Genomic DNA, 25,371 nt, shown 5'->3' on the forward strand with positions numbered 1-25,371 from the left:
ATAAACTGTCTTACTTCAATTTTAACATATGTCTTTAGGTGATATTTCTCATGAAATTATAATTTTAAATGTCATCTGACCCGGCCAGTGTTTTTTAATGTGCAAGTGACAGAGCTTTGTAGAGTTCTGAGAGAGCTTTTTAATAACTAGGGCCAGGAGTTTTAATCTTGGCTTGGGAATTCCGAGCCACGTTCTGGAGCAGCAGGTGCATAGCACCTCTTCAAATCAGGAGCTTTTTAGTTAGAAGCCTACATATGGAATTAGGTGCCTCACATTTGAAATACCTGCCCAAAACACAGCTATAAAGCTCTGCCTTCAAGTTTTGTTACCAAGGTGGTGTAGGGGAAGAGACTAGGATGGAAGAGCTGGCTATATGGGCACTGACAGTTACTGGGGAAAGGCATTTTTTGTTCAAGTCTCAGGAAGGTATTCACAGCAATGGAGTGTGAAGAAAACATTGGGAACACCTTAGGATCCAACTCTACAGCAGCTCCATGCCTTTGACTCTTATTGAAATCAAGGGGAATTCTGCTACCGGGGGCTCTGAAAAAGTCCTTTAAATCTAACTGAGCGAGGTTTCAGGCTGCTCATGGCTTTATGCCAGAGTGACAGTATTTGTCCAAACTCTTCTTGAGAGACTTGAAATTCAATGTCTGTTAAGAAAACAGCGTAATTAATGCTCACTGCTCTCAAGGGGAACCAGCCTAGTGACAAAGGTACAAATGATCCTGAAAAGTAACGTCAACTGCTTCCCCTTCCAATGTCTGGCGTTCTGTGTGAGATTTGTTGTTGGTAACCGGAGGGACATGCTTACCCGATGGCATTTTATGGGCAGCTGAACTGCCTTTTCATTGCTTGCTGCCAAGGGAGTGCACTTTTGTTGCTCTCTAGCATTCCTCAGCATGACATACTGTAGCCAGCTGCCAGCAGGAGATGTTTATGGTCAATAAATTATTTATGTACTGGAAAAGAACTGCCATCATCTCTGGTACCTGAGCTCTGGGGAAAAACAAACAAACCAGCAGTTCCTCTCTCAGAAGGCAAAAGGGAGAACATCTGTGCACTGACGTTCGGTCTCTGCTTCCAAACATACTGCGACACCTGCCATTGAAATGTCTGGTTCCAGATTCCTTAATCAAAGCTTTTTCGAGTTCACTGAGGATCACCTGCAGTGGCCGGTAGATTTCCTTTAGGTATATTTCTTGTTAAGTTATGTTTCCTGTAAGTGGATTAGTGAATCTGGTTACCAGAAGGCAAAAGAAATTAAAACTAAGGTCAGTCCATGCACTAAATCCAAAGTGTACAAATATTAGCAACAATAATACTTTTGCACTTCTGAAACACCTTTCCTTGGAGGGTCTCAAAGTGCTTCCATACTGAGCAGTTACTCAATCAGGCTCAGCACTCTTGGAAGCTATTATTATACTTCTCCTACAGATGAGTTGAGTGACATGCCCAGAGTGTCTCAGTGAATAGATGAACCACTGAGAACTGTATCCATTAGTCCTAACTCTTAGGCCTTGTCCACGCACCAGTTATACTTGAAGCAGTACAATCCTCCCTAGCATGGATGCAGTTATATCAATACAAGGGTGCTTTATACCAGTATAGCTATTTCCATACAGAAAGGGGAATAAGCTATAGTGCTAGAATAACCTTTGTACTGATTTGACTGTGCCCACACGTAGTGGTGTAAATATATTAGTAAAAAAACAGAGCCCTAACTGAAATAGTTATGCCAGTGCATAATGTGTGTGTAGACCAGGCCTTAGTCCCATCCTAAGTACAAGACCGCCCCGAATACAGTGTTACTGCAAATCATTGCAATGCTGGCAGCCTGTCCATTGGAGTACAAATAGTGCATTAGCAACACATCCTTTGTGAAGCCATATACTTAGCCTAATTTTAAAGTGCAACCCTACTATTTTTCTCATGTATTTGCCTGCAAGGGGGCGAGGGGAGTTTTTGCTTTTAGGAAAAGTCTTTTCATTTTTGCGTATAGGGAGCACAGATTCTGAAGTCCATGGAGTTATGACAGTTTACACCTGCAGAGGATCTGGTCCTTTACGTCTTCATTACTTTTGGTTGGACTTATTTTGTCTATTAAAACCCAGAACTGTAAGATGTGTACTGAGACTGTAAGCTGTTTCAGGCAGGGATGATGTTTCTGTCACTTGTGAAGCAACTAACACACTGTTGGGCACTGTAAAATGTGTGATGCACTCGCTAGAGAGGACAAGGTGGCCTGGTTTTGATTTGGGCAAAACCCCACATTGTGCTTTGGTTCTGCAATCTGTGAAAGCCAAACTCACCAAGCCTGTAGGAAACAACGACAGATGCCCAAATAATCTTCGGCAGACAGTATGGAGCCTCTCTGTGCGAAGCTTATTGTTCTAAAATGTCCCTGCTAGTGCTAGGGATGAGAGGAGGCTCTCTGGATTCCGATATAAAAAGAGTGTGTCTGGAAGCAAGCACAGCAGTGTTTAGACAACTTATCCCTGAAACGTGTATGGGACCCCATCTCTGACCTGCAACAGCAGTAGTCACTGCAGAAGTCTCATACCCTGAACACAAAGGATGAAGTTCATTCTCTCTTCAAGGAAACAAGTCCCATAAAGAGATCAGAAATGGTCCAGCTGTCATAATAGAAGAACCCAGTTCAAAAAACTCAGGAGGAGCTCCGCTACAGAATTTCTCATGCCCATGGAGCAGCAGCACAAGCTGAGACAGAGCCACCAAGCCTGTTCCCACCAGGCTCCCCACACACAGTTGTTAAAGCATGTTCCAATGACAGAAAAACGTGGAGTGATTCAAAAGAATAATGGAGCCACTCCCACCTGCCCATGCAAAAATGAATCATACGTGCTTGAAAAATAGCCAGATACAAATCAACAACATATAAATTAAATACAAAAGAACAACTCCAGGGGCCTTATCCTCCCTCTGCAAGATACAAATAACTCCAAATGGGCTTCAGTGGGATGTGCTCAGATATCCGGAGGGGAGAGAATAGGCCCTAGCTGTGTAACTAGCACTGAAGCTGGTAAACATGCCAGGAAGCTAATAAACTCACTCTCTTTCTGCACCCACACCCATAAAAATATTCATATTCCAAGGGGTGTTGGCCAACAGACCACAATTGCCTCCCTCTTCCTCCTGAGTAAGTTGCTAGCTGGAAGAACACCGGGGGTAATATTTCCTTTCTTTCACTTTCAGAATTAGCTGTTGCATGGCTTTTGGCTGGGAGTTGGGACAAGACCAAAATTGTATTGGACCCACTGCAGATGGTCAGTTATTCAGAGGGAAGCTAAGATATTTTAAAATGGCATCCATTGTCAGGGACACTGCTTTGCAGCACTTACCCCGTGCCTGACATCTTTGAGTTCGGTGCAGGATGTTCTTGTATCATTGCAAGAAAAATTCATCAGACTCCTTATCTGCTGTACCATCTCTAATGTCTTCTTTCCAGCAACGTGACTAGCCTGACCTGTCAGATAACTTAATAAAGCAGAAGTGCCAAGACCGTTTCTCTCTCTTCCTGCTGACTGGGCTCTTACACAAATTGCACATTACACAACATAGATCAGGGCAATAGCAATTCTAAATTAGTGATACATTAACTTACTTTCTTTTGCATGTTGCAAGCAACGCATCATGGTTTCTGCCAGCCTTTTCTGTCAGTCCTGCACATTGATGGGACATATTTTATCCAAAAAAGAAAAAGTCCCTGTAGCTTGAACAGCAGGGAAAGTTTCCTGGCAGGTGAGATGTATTAGATAGTTGAATAGTCTCTTAAGGGAATGGTGGAAACTCATTGCCAAGAACCTCTAAATGTGGACACAATACTCAAGCCTCCTATAGGGAACAACTCTGCATTGGCAGAGAGATGGACTAAGCCTTTTCTGTTGCTAACTTCTCTCATTTTATGGCTGATGTGAAATCTGATCAAAGGATTTTGTTTTTACATAATAGACTTTGGGCCTCATCCTCCTTCCATAGAAGTTAATGGGAGTTTTGCGATTTACTTCAATGGAAGTAGGATCAGAATCTTTATCCCTACTGCAGTTCTTAACTTATGGTACAACACAAAAACCAGGTTCTATATCATCTTGGGATTTCCTTATCTCCTTGCAGCTGCCAATGTAATCTTCAGGAATGATAAATAGTTGATTAAGGACTACATATTGCTTAAAATAGATTAGTTCTTTCTAATCATTGGATGGCTTGGGGGCACATATGTTTGCATGATAAACCAGCTCTAAAATTTGAGTCAGAAATCCCCATAAAACATGAATATTGGCATTGTTAGCTTAGGCTACTTCCTGAGAACATCAGGACTCCGGGGATTTTGGAAAATGGGATTCATCTGAGGCAGACATTTCCAAGTTGTCTAAAGTAAAGTGGAACAAAATGTTAGTGGGACCTGCATTTACATTATTACAGTGCGAGTCTTTTCCTAAGAAGCTGAGAGGGTGCTGTTAGACAGAATGAGTCAGCCCCCCCCCCCCCCGGAGTTCTGACTCAGGTACGTTTCAATCCAGGTCATGCAGCAGGCAGCACAGGGTTTAAAGGGAAGGAATGAATGATACTTTTGACATTAGAATACCACAGAAGCTTCAGAAGAATTCATCAAAGCAGGACCACGACTACAATATGGAGCATTCAGCCACTCACCATACTCAGTGACCACTCAAAACTGGTGTTGTCCTTCTACCACCTGAGTTTTGGATAAAGCTTGTCACTTTAATGGCAGCTGAGATGGGGGAAGCATCCCTCCAACTCCACCTGAGCCTGGTGAACTGTCATAATCACAGACCAGTCTTTCTATGGAACAGACAAGAAAATAGGTTAACATATATCCATGTAAATACTACACATCAAAAACATTTATATACACATGATGTGGTGGAGAAAATACATCAGACCCACTTCTGCACTCACAGCCCTGAAGGGTGGGAAGATGGGCTTGCAAGGTCTTCAGTTTTAAGTCCTCACTTTCTTACAGTTAAAAATGAATTGCCACCCAAAAACTCTATTGCTTGTTGAAGTTGCATTTGTAACAAGAGGTGCACATTCTGGTGTTCTGGATGTTTTATGTGCTTAGCAGGTTGTATGAGTTTTGGCTATGACTGGAATTTTTATTAGACTTTAAACTTGTTCCATTAATACATTCTATAGAACTGTGAATTAAGCATTCTTGAAATGTATCAGATTAGCTCCTGAAAACAGAAGTATTTTATCTAAATATACACAATACAAACAACACAATGTCAAATGAAGGTCCCCCGACCGGCTAAAATACCTGAACCCTGGAGATTTTACATAACTCTTCAGTATTGGCCTCTCTCCTGAGACTTCCAGTAGGGGTGCTAGTTCATGTCAGTTGGCTTCTGTAATGTGGACAACTGCCCATTAGGAACTGTTGGGGATGATTTAGCTGGGGATTAGGTCCTGCTTTGAGCAGGGGGTTGGACTAGATGACCTCCTAAGGTCCCTTCCAACCCTGAGATTCTATGATTCTAACTGGACTTTGCCCATCACACTCGTTTCTTACAGGCCACCAAAAAGCAGTTGTTGCTGGCATGGGCTGACACTAAGGTGGCAATTCAGAGGTGAACGTCTGAGTATGCCAGCCCTTGAGCTATCTAGTCTCTGTTGAAAGAATAACTGTTACATAGTTTGCAGCTTAATTTCCAAAACAGCTTGTGAACATCCATTATAAACTGGAAGCTTGGGAGCCTGCTGTGATTTGTATGTAATACAGATCACCCAGCACTGTAGGATGCTGGGTGGTTTTGCCTCACAGTACAGTAGTCCTATCTTAAATAATGGATTTACCCTCTTGTAACTGTAGAAATGGAAGCTGGTCATGTATATAGATGAAAGAAGTTCTCATGTTACTCATTTGAGAATGTCTGGCCTTGAGCATCCTAAGCTGGGACACACTGTGTATATCTGAAACCTCACTGAAATATGAATGTTGAGAGTTGTTATACTTAGTTATTTTGGCTGTTCAGGGTATCCTGTTTTATCACATTTTTGGCTAACAGACCATGTCTTAAAACACACACACACAGATGTATGAATAATCAGAATAACTAGGAAACTTGATTACAATTTTTTGTAGGTGTCTCTTCAGCATGCCGAAACGTGGTAAACTGTATTGGTAAGAATCCTTTAGCTATACTACATAGGAAGATTTAGGAGATATCCTGAGACATTTTGCATGAGCAAACCACAGTGAAATGTTACACTGGGCTTTGCCTTCTGGAGGAATCCTAGAGCCTAAAAGCAAAAATCTTTTGACTTCTACCTGCCTAGCATAAAGGGGTTATCATATATTGCATGAAAATAATCATCTCAAAGTATCTCATAGTACATACCCTGACATTTCACAATCTACAGAAGGGAGATTAGGGCACTGTAAGGGTAATCATTAGATTTGAGGGTATCCAATTTTGGGCTACATGGAACTATGGACCACAGTCAAGAAGCAAATGATATGATTAGTTACTCCATAAAGGGAATTAGGCAGGATACATGTGGTTTACCCCAATTATGACTGTAATGCATGGAGCTGTTGTGACGAGGTCCTGAAATAGTACAAATACTGTGTATTAATATGACGCTCTGGGATTGCTATATGGATATAGCATGTGTGGGGAGAACCACCACTGTTTAACATGCCCTTCTGTGTACCGAATGGTGGGGCACTCGTGTCTCAAAGTGGACACAGTTAATTGAAAAGTTTTTTACAAGACTTACATTAGCAAGCCATAGCTGAGCATGTATACTGCATGTGCATAACACTGTCAGTGAGACTGGATTCTCTGAGATGAAATCACATAGCTAGTGTGTAAATATGAAACACACCAGTCAAACACAGTCAAACACAGTTACAGCTCTATGAGCACACTGTGCAATAACAGACATTACTTGAAGCTATTGTCCAGGATTGTTACAAAGATTTTTTTTTTAATATTCCCTATATTAACAGCACTATTTAATGGCAACCCAACGTATGTCCCAACAGGTATATTCACATTGGAATGTTTGTACAATTTCCTATTTTAACTGAAGTGATGGGGAATCATTTCTATGTTTATGAGACATGACGAGCTCCCCCCCAAACGCAGAAGGATGTAAACAGATATGGTCAAGATAGCAGAGAACAGCATTTTGAAACCCCTAACTCTATGCAGATATTCATGCATTTATGGTAGTAGAATCAGATACCAATGTCTGCAACCTTTTTGCCATTGGTAAGTCAATCCATAATCGGGAGATGAATTCTTTCTGCTAAATGAGCATAATTTGCCCCATAGTGGGTTGTTGGCTATTAGGTTAAACTGCACACTTTTACCTTTGTACATTTTACAGTTGTGATGCTACATCTGGAAGAAAATAAACATTTCCCACTTAACCTCAATTGTTTTCAAAAAGAATTAGTTATTTCATAAGGCAATGGTCTGATAAGACCTGTAATCAGCTGCAGCAGAAGCAATGCCAGCACAAGCATCAGGGCAGCCAAGGGAAAAAGCCTGATTTCTTTTGATGTCTCCCCGTTAATGAGTGACACTGAGTTCAGATGACAAATTATTCAAAGCTTTGCTTTTCCTTGTGTATCACTACCAGACCCCATTAACACAATTAAAATACATGCTGGATACATAGTTGGAAATAGAAATAACTGGGAGAGATTTCATTATACCCTAGGAATTTACGTACTTTTATATCATTTTTGAAAACTGGTGAAAAACTAGTAAGAGTGCTTATGTTGTGTAGCACTAGTAACAATGACAAGCTCTGAGAATTTCTGAATGTCTCACATCGCTACTCAGCAGACTGGGATGGTCACATGGTGTTGGTAGTGGAATTTTGAACCTTTTCACCTCCAGGTCTCTGTCTTTAATAAGGAGTGATTTTTTGTTAAAACCTATCTGATGGCTTTTCTGTGGCTTATATGAAATGAGCTGATAACCTAATGATTGTGTCCACACCACATATGTAACTTTGCTGGCAAACTTAGGATTGAATGATCACAGAGCCTGAACAACCTCTCATCCTTAGAGGTCATCCCTCCAGAACAGGGTTGTATCAGCCTGACCATATGGTATGTGGAAGTTTGTACTGTTGCCTATTCTGTAGATAAAAGAAGAAAGTCAGACTCCAAGGCTATTAATCTAGCCCATCATTAGCATTGCATTCACTAATAAAAATCAACAGAATCCATACTCCATTTCCATCTGTTGTTTAACATCCCAAAGAAAGCAAGAGACCCTATTTGTTAACATGTAGAAGTATGTTCTAAAGAGATTAATTATAATTATTTAAAACATTTCTTGCAATGCTGCCCTTGAATATGCCTTAGGACTCTCACTGAAGCTCTATGCATCAGAGACCAAGAAGCTATCAGTAATAGCCAGTGTGTGAGGCAGTGTAGTAATATCACTGTAAAGTGTACAACTAAGCACTAATTTTACATATCTCATGTGCCCTTCCTGCCTTTTCCACATTCTTTTCCTTCTAAAGGTTTACATTTGTAATGGCTCTGTCAGTTTGAAAGTTCCCCTGCTGAAGTAATTTTCAGGTTAATTAACGAGGCTACTTTACAACATAGTGTGCATCCTCTCAGTGTTGAATTGTTGCTTTATGCAAAGTGACCTAGATTTTGGGTTGTTTTTTTTAAAAAACTTAGGCTGGAAAAGTCTGATGACATTGGTTATTTCCATTACTGTATCACACAGAGTGCCTCAATCAAGATTGGGGCCCCATTGTTCTGGTCCCTGCATGTATACATTACCTATGGTTGTATTCTCAGTTTCTTGTGGGATGGAAAGAGTATAGAACATATCATTATGATTACATTTCATATAATAGGTTCTGTGTCTTCCAACAGAAGAAATCGGAGGGTTTTTTTAAACTACTGATTCAAAAAATCGCATTTAAAAATGAGAGAAGAGTCCCTAGCTAATTTGTTTTAATAACTTTCACTGCTAGTTTAGATTTACATCCACACAGCATGACTCCAATTTTGCAGTGATGTTACTGGGGCAAATAGAGCCCTTGTTTAACAATTGATTTCAGGCATCAATTTGACTCATTTTGTTTTAAAATATATCTAAAATGCACTGATATGGAATGGCGCCTAAAGGAAACATAACCCCGGGAATGCTTTGCTGCCTTATATCATTCACAGACAAGAGAAGACAACATTTTTAGCCACATGTTGTGAATGCACATAATAAAAGTATGCAATTTATACTTTCTTCCAAATTCTGCATCCTATTTAAGCAACTCCAAAGAACACAATCTCACATATAATGCTTTCTCACAAATACTGCACATGCATGCCAGGATGTTTATTTTCAAAGCCAGAGATACTGATCCTGTGATAGTGTTTTTAGACAATTATGTTAAATAAAGATATTCTGTATGCTGGCAATAACCGTCCGATTTTAAATGTTGTCAGAATGAGGGATTATGACTTTTAAAAACATTTACTGTGGATATTATGTTGCAGAAGAATTCTGGGAATAGCACAGTATTTTAACAGCCTGATTGTATCTAAACTCCCGTTACTCAAATCCTTTACAACAATGTCAGTTGTTTCAATCACTAAAATTGTTGCACTAAAAATATTTAATTCATTAACGAAAAAATCAATCCCTACAGAGTCTTGATGCAACAATAAAATATTTTTCTTTCTGAATATTAAAAAAATGTAAAAACGAATCACATTTGCTGACCATACATTGCTCTGTGTTGGAAAAGAAGGGCATGAAGTTCACTTGCACGAAAAACCAATGTCTATTAAGTAGTATTTCAGATCAACGTTATCCTTTGTTGGCCTCTGGAACAATGCTAAACTTCTGAGTTTATCTAAACAGAGTTAATAATACCTAGCATTTCTGTAGTGCTGTACATTTTCAAAGTACCATACAGAAACTAACTAATCCACAAACCTACTGTGGGTGAGATACCTTTAATCCCCATTTTATAAATGAGAAAGGATAGAAGGGAGATAGAAAGGAGAAGTGACTTTAAGGCAACATGGAATCAGTAATAGAGCCAAAGTGTGAATGCAGGACCCTGACTCCTAAGTCTGTGCTCATTCCTCCAGACAACACTGCCTTCCACACTCCCCTCCATCAATATTTGTAAAACCACCTGAGGTAACAATTTATTGCCCTTGAAGTTTCAGCCAGATTTTCTGTTCAGAATGTTTAGAACTTGTATCTCTGCAATCAGCAACAAATATTCTCTCTTTAAGACACTTTTTGTTGCCTCTCCTATGCTTTGGTGCTAACTCTTAGCATGACCTTTTCTCAGCTTTAAACACTGTCTTTGCAGCCCTTACCCATAAATGGCTGGACGCTGCAGGGCTGATTCTTCTTTAGATCATTAGTCTTAAACTTAGCTCTTTGACACAGAATGCCAGACCTCAAAGGCTGGCATCCAACTTAAGCACACTGCTGGGAATGATGAATGATCTCTGAGACAATGCTGTACATTCCAATGTACCAGGGATTTCGAAAGGCTGCTGCTGCACTCCACCAAGTACAAGTAGAAAAGGAAAAAAACATAGTAAGTGGTGCTATGTAGGCAGAGAATCCTTTATATAACCATGTCTACTCCCACCGGCTAACTAGCCCTACTCTCATCAAGAGGAATAAACATAACCACACATGTTGCAGTCACTTGGAATGCTTGGTGAAGAGATTCCTATACTTTGTAAATATCATCTGGAAAATGTTTTGGGATCCTTCTAGGTGAAAGGTACTACACACTGGAAATGCAAGTCATCAGTGCAGACACAAAGTCAAAGAAATCTCTTTGATAACATGCATGCATCATGTTAAACCTAATCCTTCGATACATCAGGGAGGAAGAATCAGTCAGAATCCTTTATCTGCTAGAAGCCAACAGCTTAGTGAACATGGGTATAGCATGTTCTTACCTTGTCCTAAAGTTACAACAGAAATTCAAGCCTCTGTTTTAGTGTCAGTCGAGAAGCAAGTGGGTGGCAGTCATTCTCTCACACACAGCTGGGATGGAGAAAATGGGTGTAGTTTATGGAAAAGCCAGTATAACAACCATCTCTGAAAAACTGACTCGTGGAGTTATAATATGCAAGCCAACAACGCACAGAAAATCAACCTGAAAAACAGAGCTGAGTTCCCTAGCTCATGTTCTCCAATCTAACATGTTGTCACCCTAGACACTTGGGAGAATTATATTCAAATATAGCCTGGATATGGGATTGGAGGTGGGAGGGCTGTAGGGAAGGTGGTAAGCACGGGGCTTAGTCTCCAAATGCACAACTTTTCCAGAAGACAAATATATAAAATCACCAGGTTGGTAGTTTTATATTTTTATAAGTTATAGCCAAACTGCATGCTAAATCACTTTAGAGAGAGTACACCAAGCATTCCACCTGTTTTGTTTTTCCATAAAGCTTCATTCTATTACCGTACATGCAAAACACGAATACCCTCTTGGGTATTTTAAAAGGCTATAATTCCAAACTGGAGGCTTCACAAACTCTGTTTTGTGTGGTTTATGATATAAACATCTGAATACAATTTCAGGTTGCAACTCTGCAGGACACATTTTGCTTCTTTTGTAATTCAAAGTCTGATGTTCACAACTTCCCAGCACACTTCTTTGATTTGAACCTTTTATTATTATTATTACAAATGTATATTATTTGTATTAAAAAATTCACACTGAAGCAAAGTCAATTCAATTTCATGACAACCAGGAATATAAAATAAATGCAACGAACTCATAGTTCAGTTTTAACAGTCATTTCAAGAGCGACATGAGGACAACTCAAAGCAGTAAACTCTTAGCTCCAGAATGAGAAAAATATATTTTGTTTTGTGTTTTTGCAAACCCATCAGCATGGGTATTGCTGTATGTTGCCACCAGAGAGCTAAAGCAGCAAAGCTTTGTGGCAGCATGAAGAGCATATGCAGTAATCTATAATAAAAACTACAAAAATGAAGGATACTTGCATGAAATTATTAAAAAAAACTGAAGAGAAACAGACACACTTCCACCAATAGTAAACATGGGAGAATACAAACTAGAACAAATTGAAAAGTGTACTACATTACATATATAAAAGTTCTTTAAATTGCTGTTAAAAAGGACATCTTCAGTCCACATTTTGTGTAATACTTTTTAGTGTCTACACAAGACAGATTTTTAAAAAAATTAAATAGTATTAATTTACTACTAAATATTTAGGAGATAACAGTGCATTAAGGATTTTTTTTCGTATAGTAATACATATCGCTCCTGTGTGGCGACACTTGTAGAAGATTACATATGGCCTTATGTACAATACATTTATTTAATCCTAAAACAATTCTTTGCTTAATGGTGTTTAAGTACCATTTCTGAAGATTACAAAGGGGAACTAAGCTTTAATATGTTTATATAAAATATTAGACATATTTGAATACTTCAAGCTACCCCCACCCTCCCCTCAGAATGCTCTTCCCTCCCCCTCCCCCCAAAAGATACAGTGTCACAAATACAGTGCAGGACTCGCAGCTTTCACAATATTCTTCCTTCATTGTGCAGTTTGTGCTACATAAACTTCACCAATGTAGACTTTGCTGCTAATCCCATTCCTCACTCTCCTGTCTTCTCCAAAAATGAGATGAGAAACATTGCAGGATGGTATTTGACTGTCCACTGTTTCACCAAGGGAACAGGAATGAGAAAACAATCAAGCTGATGTCACTTTCCATTTCTAGTTACCAGGGTGAAATACCTTTCTGAGGGCACACAGAGGTTATGGGTAAGGTCAAAACTGTGAATAATAATAAGTGTCAATTACCAAAACTGCACAGGTGGAAAAATATACATGATCCTGGGTTCCCATAACATATTACATGATTAACCTCTGAAAACAAAGAGCATTTTTCCTCATGAAATTACCTCTGAACAAATCTCTCTCACCTTGGCTCCCATCCACCCTGAAATTCACACACAGCTCACCAGAAAAGGCCAAATATCCAAACACCAACTGACAAAGAGAGAGAAAGCGAGCAAACGTGCACAGTAAACATTTTTAAGCAGTAACCACTGCTTTTATTTATTCCCCTTTCTACTTTTATTTTGAAGGCAATGGAGGAGTTAGCTCAGCTTTGCACGTGCATAGAAGCTGCAAGGGGCTAAAGCACAGCAAGCAATTTAGATCTAGCAAATACAGAATTATCTATTCAGTTTAGACAATGGTGATAGCAGTCATTCTAGGGGATGGAAGCTCATTGAATTAAAGCACATTATAATGCTATGTATCTTTGCACTCCACACATCGATGAACCTACACTATTGATTTAGCTTTGTTGACACTATAAGAGTCTAGCTTAACTACAAGCAGATTTTTGTCCCCCTGCCACCATCAATAATTTGATAATGAATAAGAGGAGATGGGAGGGGGACAAACATTAGATAATTATGTTACAATAGCCAATGGTGTTTTAAGAGAACAGAGGGATAGGAAGAAGACAGGAGACAACGATCAGCACGTCAGAAACCTGGTATCCAGAAAATTGGAAGCCAGTCACAAGACTATTCAATAATGCTGCTGTAGGGCAGGGGCAAAGTTCTCCTTCAGGCAGACATGGGCTCCCACTGACATCATTAAGAGGTGGGGACTTGCATCTCTTGAGCCCAGATACGTTGCAAGCAGGTAAAGAAATTTACTAACAATTAAAATCAGTTCCTGCCAACTAAGATACTCAGAAGCACAGGACATGTAGTATCACACAGAATAAAGATGGAAAGTATCCAATAGGAGATGGTTTTGTCCTAATAATAATTTATATTTTCCTTCAAATTGCTTCATTTCATGTTTATCGCGTCTTGCCCATTCTATCTTCAGTCACTTTCCAGAGAAGCCTGGTGTCATTGGAGCAAAATCTTGTGGCAGCTGGTGTGGCCAAAGCAGGTTTCCAACTGGTCATAAAAGCAAAACATTTTTGAGAGAAAAAAATGCATTAAAGGTGACTGGCTCACTCTCAATGGAAATACTTATTACTCTCACTGGGACAAAAAAACAGAGCAAACAGATCTACCACCTGCCTAGTTTCTATTACAATTTTAGTGTGGAATGTATAGTGGTTATGTCTAAAGTCTTGCATGGATTCAGGATAGAACACAACTAAACATGATATCACACTGTGTAGTGTAAATGTCCATAATATGCATTGCTTAAACATAATTTGCTCCTTTCTTGACTTCTTCTCCAGCAATCAATTAAAAAAGACTGGTGCTGCTCATACAGCGAGGAACATTCTAAAGTACATGAATGTATTTCCAGTTTTAGTGCAATCAGATTCATCAGCCTTATTTCTAAACACAGAAGAAAAATGGAGCTGCTCCAAATTATATGTTACGTGTCTCTGAATAACTGTGGCTCCGAAAATTGGATAATGATCCTCCGATTATGCTTGTGAGCTCTAATTATTTACCTGGGATAGACTGCCAGTAACTCATCCGCTTATGGTCCTTAGGCACAATCACAACGTGTTTGCTCTTGGGAAAAAGAAACATTTCAGTGCAACCAAGCGCATCTGGTGCAACTAATCTGGATTAATCACAGCAACGTGAAGAATAAAGAATTTGCATATTAAACATGAAAAACAAAGACAATTTTCAACATGCTCTTCAAACCATACAATAATGTCTCTTAAATTTGACGTTTAAATTTTATATAAAAATGGACAATTATTTGTTTTTTATTTTATAAATCCTTTAAATTTTTGTCATCTTTATATTTAGATAATTGATTCAGGGAAACTGACAAAGGGAGACTGCATCAGAGAAGCCAGATATATAGACTCCCACACACATTAAAGAAGAGGGGTTTTTTTGTTTTGTTTAGTTTTGTTTTTTTAAACAAGGACTAGTGTAAGTCATCAACCACATTCTCTTTTCTGCTGAGATCATAGGGCACTAAATATATTTTCCTGGCTATTTTGGATGCCCAGCTGGAGAAGACGTTCCGTTACATTCCATTCCTCTGTTCCAATGGTGCTCCGAAAGCATCTCCTTTTCATGTAAGTATCATGCTTTAGTTTAAAATAATGCTTAATTCAACATTACTCAGAACATGGTCATAATATGTATGGGATTCAATATGAAAGATTTAGGAAACATTCACAATCTTCTGTTTGGTGTACAGTCCAGTACCATGAAGCACATTAGCTGCTGCAGAAACTTGGGGTTTTTTTTGTTTTTTTTCCCTAAGACGTCGCCTGAAAACTAGACTAATATAAACAGAATAGTAAAATACTCTGGAACAGTAAAATTTGCTGTTCTTGACATCCATGAGGAAAACAGTAATATCCTGTGAAAAAAACATAGTGCTTTTAAAAGGTGCATTATACCTGTATAGCTAAACTGGTTTGCCTAGTATAAAACTAATTATATACAAGCTTGAAAGCCTGGGAGTTCAAGATTTTAAAACTTTAAAATCCCATCAAAGAGTTTTGAAAAGATAGATTTATGGCAATCACTACAACATGAGAAAGGTGCACCAGGAATCCTTCAAAAATTCCAATGGTTAAAGAAGTTAAGTGCTGGGTTCAGATCAGATGGTTTCATCAGAGTTACCACAATGGAACACATGCGAGGGAAGCACGCGGGAGGGAGGGGGCACTTCACAAGAATCTCTTTTATGGCAATAAAGAAGGAACAGAGTCATTGAAAAAAAATCTTCAGTAAATAAAGTTTTCCTTTTATAATTGTGAATTTTAAATCTGTATCACAGTTTGCATTTTTGGTTCTTCTCATTGTTAGGAACTTCATATTGCTGGAGTCTTTTGACTTTTAGTCCATTCCTTTCTAAGCGCAGTCTATTAGGTCTCAGTATCTATGAGACTGATGAGACTGATGATACTGAGAGCTCTGTTGAGATGATGTGGAATAGCCCATTGTACTCTGGGACTGAGAAGATCCCTGAATGTTGCTTTGGTAACTGAGGCGTGAACTGGAGTGCTGGAGAAAAAGAAAACGGAAAAGAAATTAAAACAGCCTGTTAGGACAATGTTGCAGGGAGCTTTTCAACTCTAAAAGGCTGAATCAAATCAAAATACAGTGAAAGCGACTGAACAACATTCCTCTTTAAGGGCCAACAGTATGATAATTAAATCATTATTATCGATATAGCACCCAAATGGTGTTAGGTGTTTGACAGCCATGCAAAAAGACAGAAGTTACAATCCAAGACCATTTTAAACTGATTTTGAAGTGATCGAGCCCCACTGCTAACTCTTAATTTTTGTTGTTTCTTAACCCCATATCTGACTATCATGATTTATTTTTAATAAATATCTATTTTTATTTGTTATTTCTATGCCCCTATTAACTAAATAACAAATATAAGTGACTGCCAGCTCCAAACTTTCATTCTCTACGTTGTGGGGGGAAAGGGAGAGGAGGGGGAGAGATTAGATGTGCTAGAGAGGCAATGTAGTCAGTTCCAGAGGAGATGGAATAAGAGTAGGGAAGAAATGGGGGGATATGACTTAAAAGATACCCCAACATCTGACTGGGGAGAGACTTGTTGATAAGTTCCAATAATATCATTCTAGAACACATCTCGATTCCTATTCTGGTGCTCCGTCTACTAAAAACAAAGACATTTACACAGAGATGCCAGTGAGTGCATGTGTGCAAGACCTTAATATTAATTCCCTGAATTTGTTCTTTAAATTGTCAGATTTGTGAAACAAGATTTCACAGACGAAGAAAAAAATGCTTGTTATTCATTAATCTTAATACTTTGTACGGAACAGATCTCAATGAAGATACATCAGATACGTTAAGAATTTCAAAATACTTGTACAGTATTTTGAAGATTCATAACAAAATAGTGATTCAGGCTGTACATGCCTTCCAGTTTCCTTGCAAATAAACAGTTAAGATCTGGTTGTATGTATCATATCATATAATAAAACATATGTAGCCCTTTTCATGTAAAATATTTCATGATCCTATATAAATGATTAAATCTGGCCTTCAAACCAAATAAATGCCTGTGTACCCCTGGTCTTAGACTTTGTTTTACACAGCTCTGATCCTGTTGCCTTAACACAGGGGTGGCCAACTTGTAGCTCCGGAGCCACATGCGGCTCTTCAGAAGTTAATATGAGGCTCCTTGTATAGGCACCAACTCCGGGGCTGGAGCTACAGGCACCTAATTTCTAATGTGCCAGGGGGTGCTCACTGCTCAACCCCTAGCTCTGCTACAGACCCTGCCCCCCCTCCACCCTTCCCACACCCTCCCCTGAGCTGCCATCCCCTCGCTCCTCCCCCTCCTCCTGCATGCCATGAAACAGCTGATCGGGAGGTGCAGGGGGGCGCTGATCGGCAGGGCTGCCAGTGGCCAGGAGGCGCTGGGAGCGGGGAGCTAATGGGGGCTGCTGATGTATTTCTGTGGCTCTTTGACAATGTACACTGGTAAATTCTGGCTCCCTCAGGCTCAGGTTGGCTGCCCCTACCTAAACATTTAGCATCCAGGCATTCAAAAAGAACAAAAACAAACAAATGCTCTGTCACCAGCTATGATAAACATTAATCTAGATTCCACTAAGAAGATTAATATAGAATTGGGGCTGGAGTGCTGAAAAAATGAAAGGGTCAGAAAGTTAGACAAAAAACAAGCAACCAAGAATTACCCTTAGAAATAATGAAGGATGGCTGTGATTAAATAATATAAATGATTTTTCATCACAGATTTAAATTCAGAAGAAAAGTGAGTCCAAACCAAAAGATTTTTCCGTCTAATTTTGAATTAAATCTAATGGAGTAAAATTAATGCCATAAGACTAAAAGAATGCATTTAACCAGGCTCTCTTACTTTAGTCCCACAAAAGAGAATTTCTGTTTTGACTCTAGATTTGGACAAATAGCAGACATTCCATTCTGGATATAAGACAATCAGTCAGCTAGAAGCGAGAGAGAGAGAGAGCCACAGCTAGCTAGATACAAGTGTGAACATGGATAATCAGATTGTACTGTTTAACAGCTGATTTAATGGGAACATACAAATAATTAACAGCACTGGGGTCAAAATAAAGCCTGGAGTGGAGGGGTCACTAAAACAAATGGCTACAGGCTGTACAGAAAAGAATCACAAGAGCTACATTAATTTTCCAAAAAGGTAAGACTTAAATCAAGAAAATCCTGTAATGGGAAGGCTTGCCTAGAACTCCACGACATCCTGAAGGATCCCATGGTCAATAACATGAAATGCAGCACAAAAATCTCAAAATATGGACAGAAACAAGCCAGCTATAAATAGGGACTTTCTGAGACCTCAAGCCACTCTGAACTTTTCAAGAAAGAAATCTGACTGAGTTGTTGTTAGTCCTAAATTGCCATCACCACCTTTAAAATCATTTGAAATAAAGAAAAAAACTAGAATGGAAGGAAAATGTCTAGCATTCAGAAATCAATTATCTGGGGAGGGGGTTGATGGGCTAGGAAGTCAAAGCAGCTCTAGAGTAAAAAGAAAGGTTTAATAGAGGCTGATATGAGTCTTTATCAAGATGATGTCTTACTAAAAGTATCCAGCAATAGCATCTAGAATCCTTGCAAAAAACATAACTTCAAGTGATATCCAGTCTCTTCTCATTCTGACATATTTTCAATGATCTTTTGAGATAAAAAACAAAGCTTTGTTTTCAGATGTATTTTGAAAAAAATGAAAAATATTTATCTGGTAATGCTCAATTAATCTTGTCTGAAACGTTCGCAATCTCCCCAAGTATTTGTGAGTTTGGTTCATTCAATGCTTTGAATTATTTCATGTATGTCACTTATTCAGAGGAAGAAATATTCTGATTCTAGTAAAGCAAGACAAATGTTCAGCTTCAAAAAGAATACTGAAGTCATTGTTTTCATTTAATATATTCTAATGTTGCTATAGTCAGAGCATGCCGAGAATGGAAAACAACAGACCAGTTTATTGCAAATAACCCCCCAAACCTTTCATTTGAAGATTCACTTTTGAATTCACTCACAGGAAGCATTTTAGAGATAAAATGGGAATCACCATTATTCGAGTGTCTTGCTTAAGCATGAAGCATACTGTGTCACCTACAGATCTATGTTATCGCATCACAGAAGTTGTTGATCTTTAAGATTTAGATAACAGTTATCAAGGTATTAAGAGAAACAATAGAATATGACTTGTCCCATCTATCATCATCACATGGAAAGGAAAGTGGCAGGAATTAAATCAAAGAACCTGTGCTGTTGACTCAGCATATTTTTCTAGGGCCTGCTTCTCACACGGGATCAATCCTCTGAAGTGCTGAGTACTCTGGACCCAATCCAACAAAACACTTCAGCATGTGAAAACAGTCCCACTGACTTCAGTGGGGTTACTCACATTCCTAAAGTTAAGCACATGTTTTAGAATGATATTGAAATTCTGAGAACAAAGGAAACGCTATTGAGATCTATATAAATACCAAAGAGTGAAATCCGTCTCAAGAATGAACTTTGATGCAGTGAAATATTTTTTAAACAGAAGTAGAATTAAAGTCCACGGTTCTAGTAATATATTAGAGCAAGTACAAGTCCATGATAATGAACTTCCCTCAAAGTAAATTTATTCTGTGGAAATATTTCACTATCAAATAAGAAACTTCTACAGTAGAATACACCTTGCCCCTAAAATTAACTAGGAGGAACAACCAGAGTCTGTACCTGATAATCGGAAGGCATGACAGGCCCGCCTGAGTTAGTGCCGGAAGGCCCTATGCGTGGTTTCTTATTTGGAGGCACCTGACTGAGGCTGGAGTCCTGGCTGTGCTGGAGTCCTGCCCCAGTGCCGCCTCCTCCTGCGCCGCCTCCTCCTGCAGTCCCGTTTGTCTGGGTACTGGTTTGCTGTTGCTGCTGCTGTTGCTGAGGTGCTGCTTGCGGTTGCTGCTGAGGTGCTGTTTGTTGCTGATGTGGATTCTGTTGCTGCTGATTCTAAGAGAAAGCACAGTTGGGGATGGCCACTTTTCCCCTGAATTATTTATTTACATTTGGTATCACAAACTCTTCAGAACCCCCCAAACCACATCTTGGGTGAGAACTAGCCACAGGACAAAGCACAGCTGGACTGTGGTGAGGAGAGGAAAGCAAGTGAAACATCTGTCCTCAGTATACTGCTATTTGCCCCGGGTAGATATCTGTAAACTGAGGAGGGATGGATGAATTTCAAAACTACTGAAACGTTGTGGGTTTGAAATTTCAGAATAGAATAAAATTGTCGGTGGTTCATTTTTAAAAATAAGGTGCACTAGGGGAAAAAACCAACTTGAATGACCATCTAGTAACTCCTACCCCTAGCCTGCCAATCCAGATCCGCTTAATAATGAGAAGGATGGAAGGAAGAAAATGGTGGTGGTCACATCACGAATGGGTGCAAATAAGCTGCAGCAGGGCAGCAGTGGTGAGCAACAGCAAATAAAGTAATAATACTTTGCGCTTCAATGGCACCTTCCACCTAACAATCAAAACAACTTTCCAAACATTAATGAAGCTTCTTCACAGCAATCCTGTGAGGCAGGTGGCATTATTTCCATTTTATAGATGAGTCAGTTGAAGCACAGAGAGATGAAATGAGTTGTCCAAGGTTACATAATAAATCTGTGGCAGATCTGGGAATAGATATCTCAACTCCTGAGTTACAGTGTTATGCTTTAACCACCTTGCAATGAGAGATATGATGGGAACAGGGCCAAACACGGTGCTGTAGACACAGGGTCAGAGAGTCTTGGTGGAAAGAGGAAGAGAGTTTGTTAGAGCAGACTGCCTGGAGACAGGGTTGAAGGACAGTGTCTTCTGGCAGTAAAAGGTCTGAAGGAAGGATCTTGTGGCAGAGAATGAGGGAAAAAGGTAGCTGAAGATAGGGAGGGAGAGAGAGAGACTTGAGATAATTGAAAGATACACCAGGGCCTAGTAGCAAATAAAAGGAAGGGGAGGGAGCCAGAAAGCGGAGAGAAAAAGGCCAGAACATATGGATGCAGAGTGTGGGAGCTGGAGAGCGAAGGACCCTCTGCTGGTCTGGCAGCAGAGACCTAAGGACTTTAAAGAATGGACGGTGGAGCGTGATAAGCAAGAGTTCCACAGATATCCAGCTGTAAAGAACGGAACCATCCAGCATTGCAAAAGGTTCTTATTACCGGGCATCTATGCAGCTAAGGGGACAACAACAGTGACCATTTTTATTTGTTGTTCATATAAGATATAAAATTGTCTTTAGAGAAACAAAAACATCTTTATTGCAGTCTGAGTTTCACCAGCCAATAAATAAAAACTTTAAAATGTTGCTCAAAATATTTGAGCACTTTTGGGTAAATACTTTAAAACTTTATAAAATTTTGAACTCATTTCAGTTCTCTCAAGGTCTTGAGGGTGAGGGGTCAGCTTAACTAGACAACAATTTATCAGAGCTTAAATGTGGTCAACCTTTATGGAAAGCTTAAATAATTCGCTTCCCACAAGTTATAGCAACCAATTGCCTTCGGCACAAACTGCTTGGCAGACTCACTAATCACAAGCTATGTAGCGTCTTCAAACTAAAGTGTGTATCGATTGCCATTCATCATGACAATGTCACAAGTTACACTCCAGATGAAATTCAAAAGAATGTATTTATTTAGGACTGCACAAAGGCTCATACTGTCTTGCATCTACATGGAGGGCTTATGTCTCCCTTTCCTATCTGCTAAAGTCAAAAATATATCCTACTGCCTGTATGTGTCATACACAGTCACACCCAGTTTCTATTTCAGGGGAGATCAACAAGTTAACTTGTTAAGTTTTTTTTTTTAAATTAATTAAGTTTAACTTTAAAAAAAAGAAAGAAGTTATTTATCTCACAGAGGTAGATCAAACCATTCTTAAAGATCCCATTTGTATCACAGTGCTGAGATTGTCATTTTTTTCAATTAATTATTTGACATTTTGTGATTTTTGCACATGGGTGCTTGGGTCTGAGCTGAACCATTTTCACTATGAATCCCCACAGCTGCCGCGTTGAAATCTGGGCTGCATGAAAAACAGCGAGAACTCTCACAACTGGGGCTAATGGATTCCATGTTTTTTCTGGCTTTGGACAGGTGAGGCATGGAGATTACCTAGCTGGTTTGAGAAATCTGTGTAGTGCAGCTACTGTTCCTTTTGCTTTTGAAAGAGGATGAGGCCTAGTCTACGCTAGAAAAGTTTGCCATTATAGCTATAGTGGCAACTCTCCTACTGTAGCCGGCAGCTTATACCAGCACAAGAGTGTTTCCGCCATTATCATTTTTAACAGTTATCTGAATGAAGTAAGTTATATCAGTGTGGAGAATGAGGGATATAACTGTGTTATTTTGCTATGAATATTATATGTACTTCAGTTTGCCTGCCTGATATTATTCTGTCTGACTACATAGAGTTGAACTTAGAAGGGGTTGTAAGGAAGAGCAAGCAGGGATCAAAACAAAATAAGCTCTGGGTAAACAAGCTGGGCGATTCAATTGGGAAGATGCTTTTCCCAGGGGCCAGACAAAAGTGACATGCTGTTTTGCGAAAGCCAGAGCCTAGATATCAAAAGGACCATAAATAGTTCAAAGCAACCTGTGGAGAAAGGAAGGGGTTGGAGGAACTGCTACTTGAGGGGAGATATTTTGAATTCAGCAGAGAATTCAGCAGCACAGTCTGCCCCAGTGTAGAGGGGAGGTTACCTAGGTTGAGTGGAACCCTCCTAAACTTGCACAGAAAGGAATAAGTGTAGGTAAGGCCAAACACTTGTACGTTTTTGTTGTTTTCACCCATTTCTCTGATCACAGTGTATCTTTGGGTGAATCAACAATACTTTTGTCTGGAAAGAGCTGTTTTGAGTCACTTTCATAAGTTGCTGGTCACAAGCTCCTGGAGGAAAGTTTCTTGCAGGTGCCAAATACATACAGCCTACTGTGGTAACATGGAAATAGGAGGATCCTGCCACTACAGAATCCAGTGTAAGAATGGTAGACCTGTGTGGTTACACCCAAAGAGGGGTAAGGTAGTGAAACCTGTCAGTAGAGGGGTGCACTGTAAAGGGATCTAAGGAACAGCTTGCTCTGTATCAATGACCACATGGTTGACAAAACATGTTCTAGCTTTGAGTTCCACTCGAAGATGGCATGAATGCCTGTAGAGAGACAGGGAGAAAACACTGATGCAGTTCACCCCATGACAACAGGCAAAAACACTTACTTGCTAGTATAACTATGTCCACACTAAAAGAAAAGGAGTACTTGTGGTACCTTAGAGACAAACAAATTTATTTGAGCATAAGCTTTTGTGAGCTACAGCTCACTTCATTGGATGTCCACACTAAGGTTTTGGCAATATAGAAATGTCATAAAAATAAAGAAATCACACCTGTAACTGACATTGCTATACCAGCAAGTTTCTAGCATAGATCTGCCTGAGTCTGGGAAGCAGTGCTGGAGACAAGGCAGATGCAATTCACCCCCACAGGCTTTCAGGCTCTGCTGCTACTGTAGGTCTGAGCTGGCAGGCACTGGTGCAGTGGTTTCTGGTGTTTTGAAATGGTTGTGAACTGTTAGAAGTTGTTAAATGGTTTAACCTTTTTTTAAAATGATGAATATTGGCAACCTGTGACTGGGAATTTGTCTTTTATTGTATTTCCAGGACCAGACCTGCCTTACAGGGTTCTGTGAAGCTTTATTACTGTTTGAAAAGTTGTTTTGATTCTTGGGTGGAAGGTGCCATTGAAGTGCAAAGTATTATTATAGTTAATATAAATTACTGTGGCAAACAACAAGCTTTAGTAAGCATATATTACTTTTTCAAGACATTTAGTAAACTATTTCCAGACTATTTTATGTGACAGCTATTGCTAGAATCATTGTTCCTTCATGTCCATCACTGAAATAAAGGGTTTTGCTGTTTTCACCCATTAAGCCGAGTATCTTCCCATTGAAAAAAGAAAAGGAGTACTTGTGGCACCTTAGAGACTAACAAATTTATTAGAGCATAAGCTTTCGTGAGCTACAGCTCACTTCATCGGATGCATTGGATGCATTGGATGAAGTGAGCTGTAGCTCACGAAAGCTTATGCTCTAATAAATTTGTTAGTCTCTAAGGTGCCACAAGTACTCCTTTTCTTTTTGCGAATACAGACTAACACGGCTGCTACTCTGAAACCTTCCCATTGAAGGGATCTTTGTCACTACTCCGATTATTGCAGCATTGGTGACAACACAATTACGTTGTGCCTGCACTCCATTAGAAAAGTAAATCTGACATTCAGGAACTGCATAACTCAATGGGCTGAAACTTGTTATATAGTAAAGGTGCAAGGACAGCAGCATGTTCCCCTGCACTGCCCTCATTCATTCTACTGTTTTAGTTGGAAAAAAATCTAGCCATATGTCTGAAACAAAGGGGTTTTACTTAGGAAAAAATCAGGGGTTTTGTTTTTGTGAATACTTATTTAACTTTGCTGACCAATGAAAATTTTGGAGAAAGGATGTTTTTTATTAAAGATTTACCCTTCCGTTAAGGTGTAAGAGCTCCAGATACACCATCTCAGAGACCCCCTGTAAGCCTTCCAACAAAACCAGGAAAGACAAAACTTGACATTCCTGATGTTTATATGTTTGTTTGTTTTTTAAATCTTCTAGGCCTTTTTTATACATCATAAAGCAGCAAAACACGGTACAAATCCATTTTTTAAAAACACCCTTCACTGGTTACCTTTAACAAACTTTTCTTGTTGTGGAAACAGATTCAATGAGTAATACATAGTTTAAAATGTCATTTTTTCAAAATTAACTAGATATGCTGCAAAATCTTTATTTATGGCACGCAAAAACATGCGACAGTCCCAAGGAGACACAAAGGCTATTTACACAACAGATCATAATAGCTGCTTTGAGTATTTATACTGTGCGTGTCATTTTTGTTTAACTAAATAAAATTTCCCAAGAAAATGAAATGCAAATATATACTTTAACACTCACAAATGAGTAAAATCAACATAACAAAAGCCTAACTCATTTGAGCTCATGTTGTTTCTTATTGTTCGGTAACTGAAAGTTTAAAAAGCATTGCTAAGTCTCGGAATTTCAATTACATCAGTATCATGACTCCACTGTTATTTTAATTTAGGTTTTGTATTTTTCCTAGTCTCAAAAAATGACCTGGGAACAAAATCATGAGGATTTAGTACATTAACATTTCCCCCTGCTCTGACACTGTCACAGGTAAAAGAAATACTAATCTACAATATCAGTTCAGAAAGTAGAATTTACTCTTTCAAATGTATCATTGATAGGCACAGCTTTAAATCAA

The 25,371-nt window shown here is 39.2% G+C and overlaps 1 protein-coding gene across 8 annotated transcripts in view; it reads right to left on the reverse strand.

Moving 5' to 3' along the window:
- Nucleotides 1-6,950: 6,950 nt before the first annotated feature.
- The window catches only part of CDK19 (cyclin dependent kinase 19), a 239,393-nt gene continuing 220,972 nt past the window's right edge, over nt 6,951-25,371 (reverse strand). For all 8 annotated transcript variants that reach the window (XM_043510831.1, XM_043510830.1, XM_043510826.1 and 5 more), the window contains 2 exons: nt 19,741-20,007; nt 6,951-16,020 (listed from right to left, as the gene is read on the reverse strand). In XM_043510831.1, the coding sequence (XP_043366766.1) occupies nt 15,889-16,020; nt 19,741-20,007 (399 nt within the window). In that variant the 3' untranslated portion in view covers nt 6,951-15,888. The remainder of the gene's footprint in view (nt 16,021-19,740; nt 20,008-25,371) is intronic.

Source organism: Dermochelys coriacea, chromosome 3 (genome assembly GCF_009764565.3).
Source record: "Dermochelys coriacea isolate rDerCor1 chromosome 3, rDerCor1.pri.v4, whole genome shotgun sequence".
NCBI lineage: Eukaryota > Metazoa > Chordata > Testudines > Dermochelyidae > Dermochelys > Dermochelys coriacea.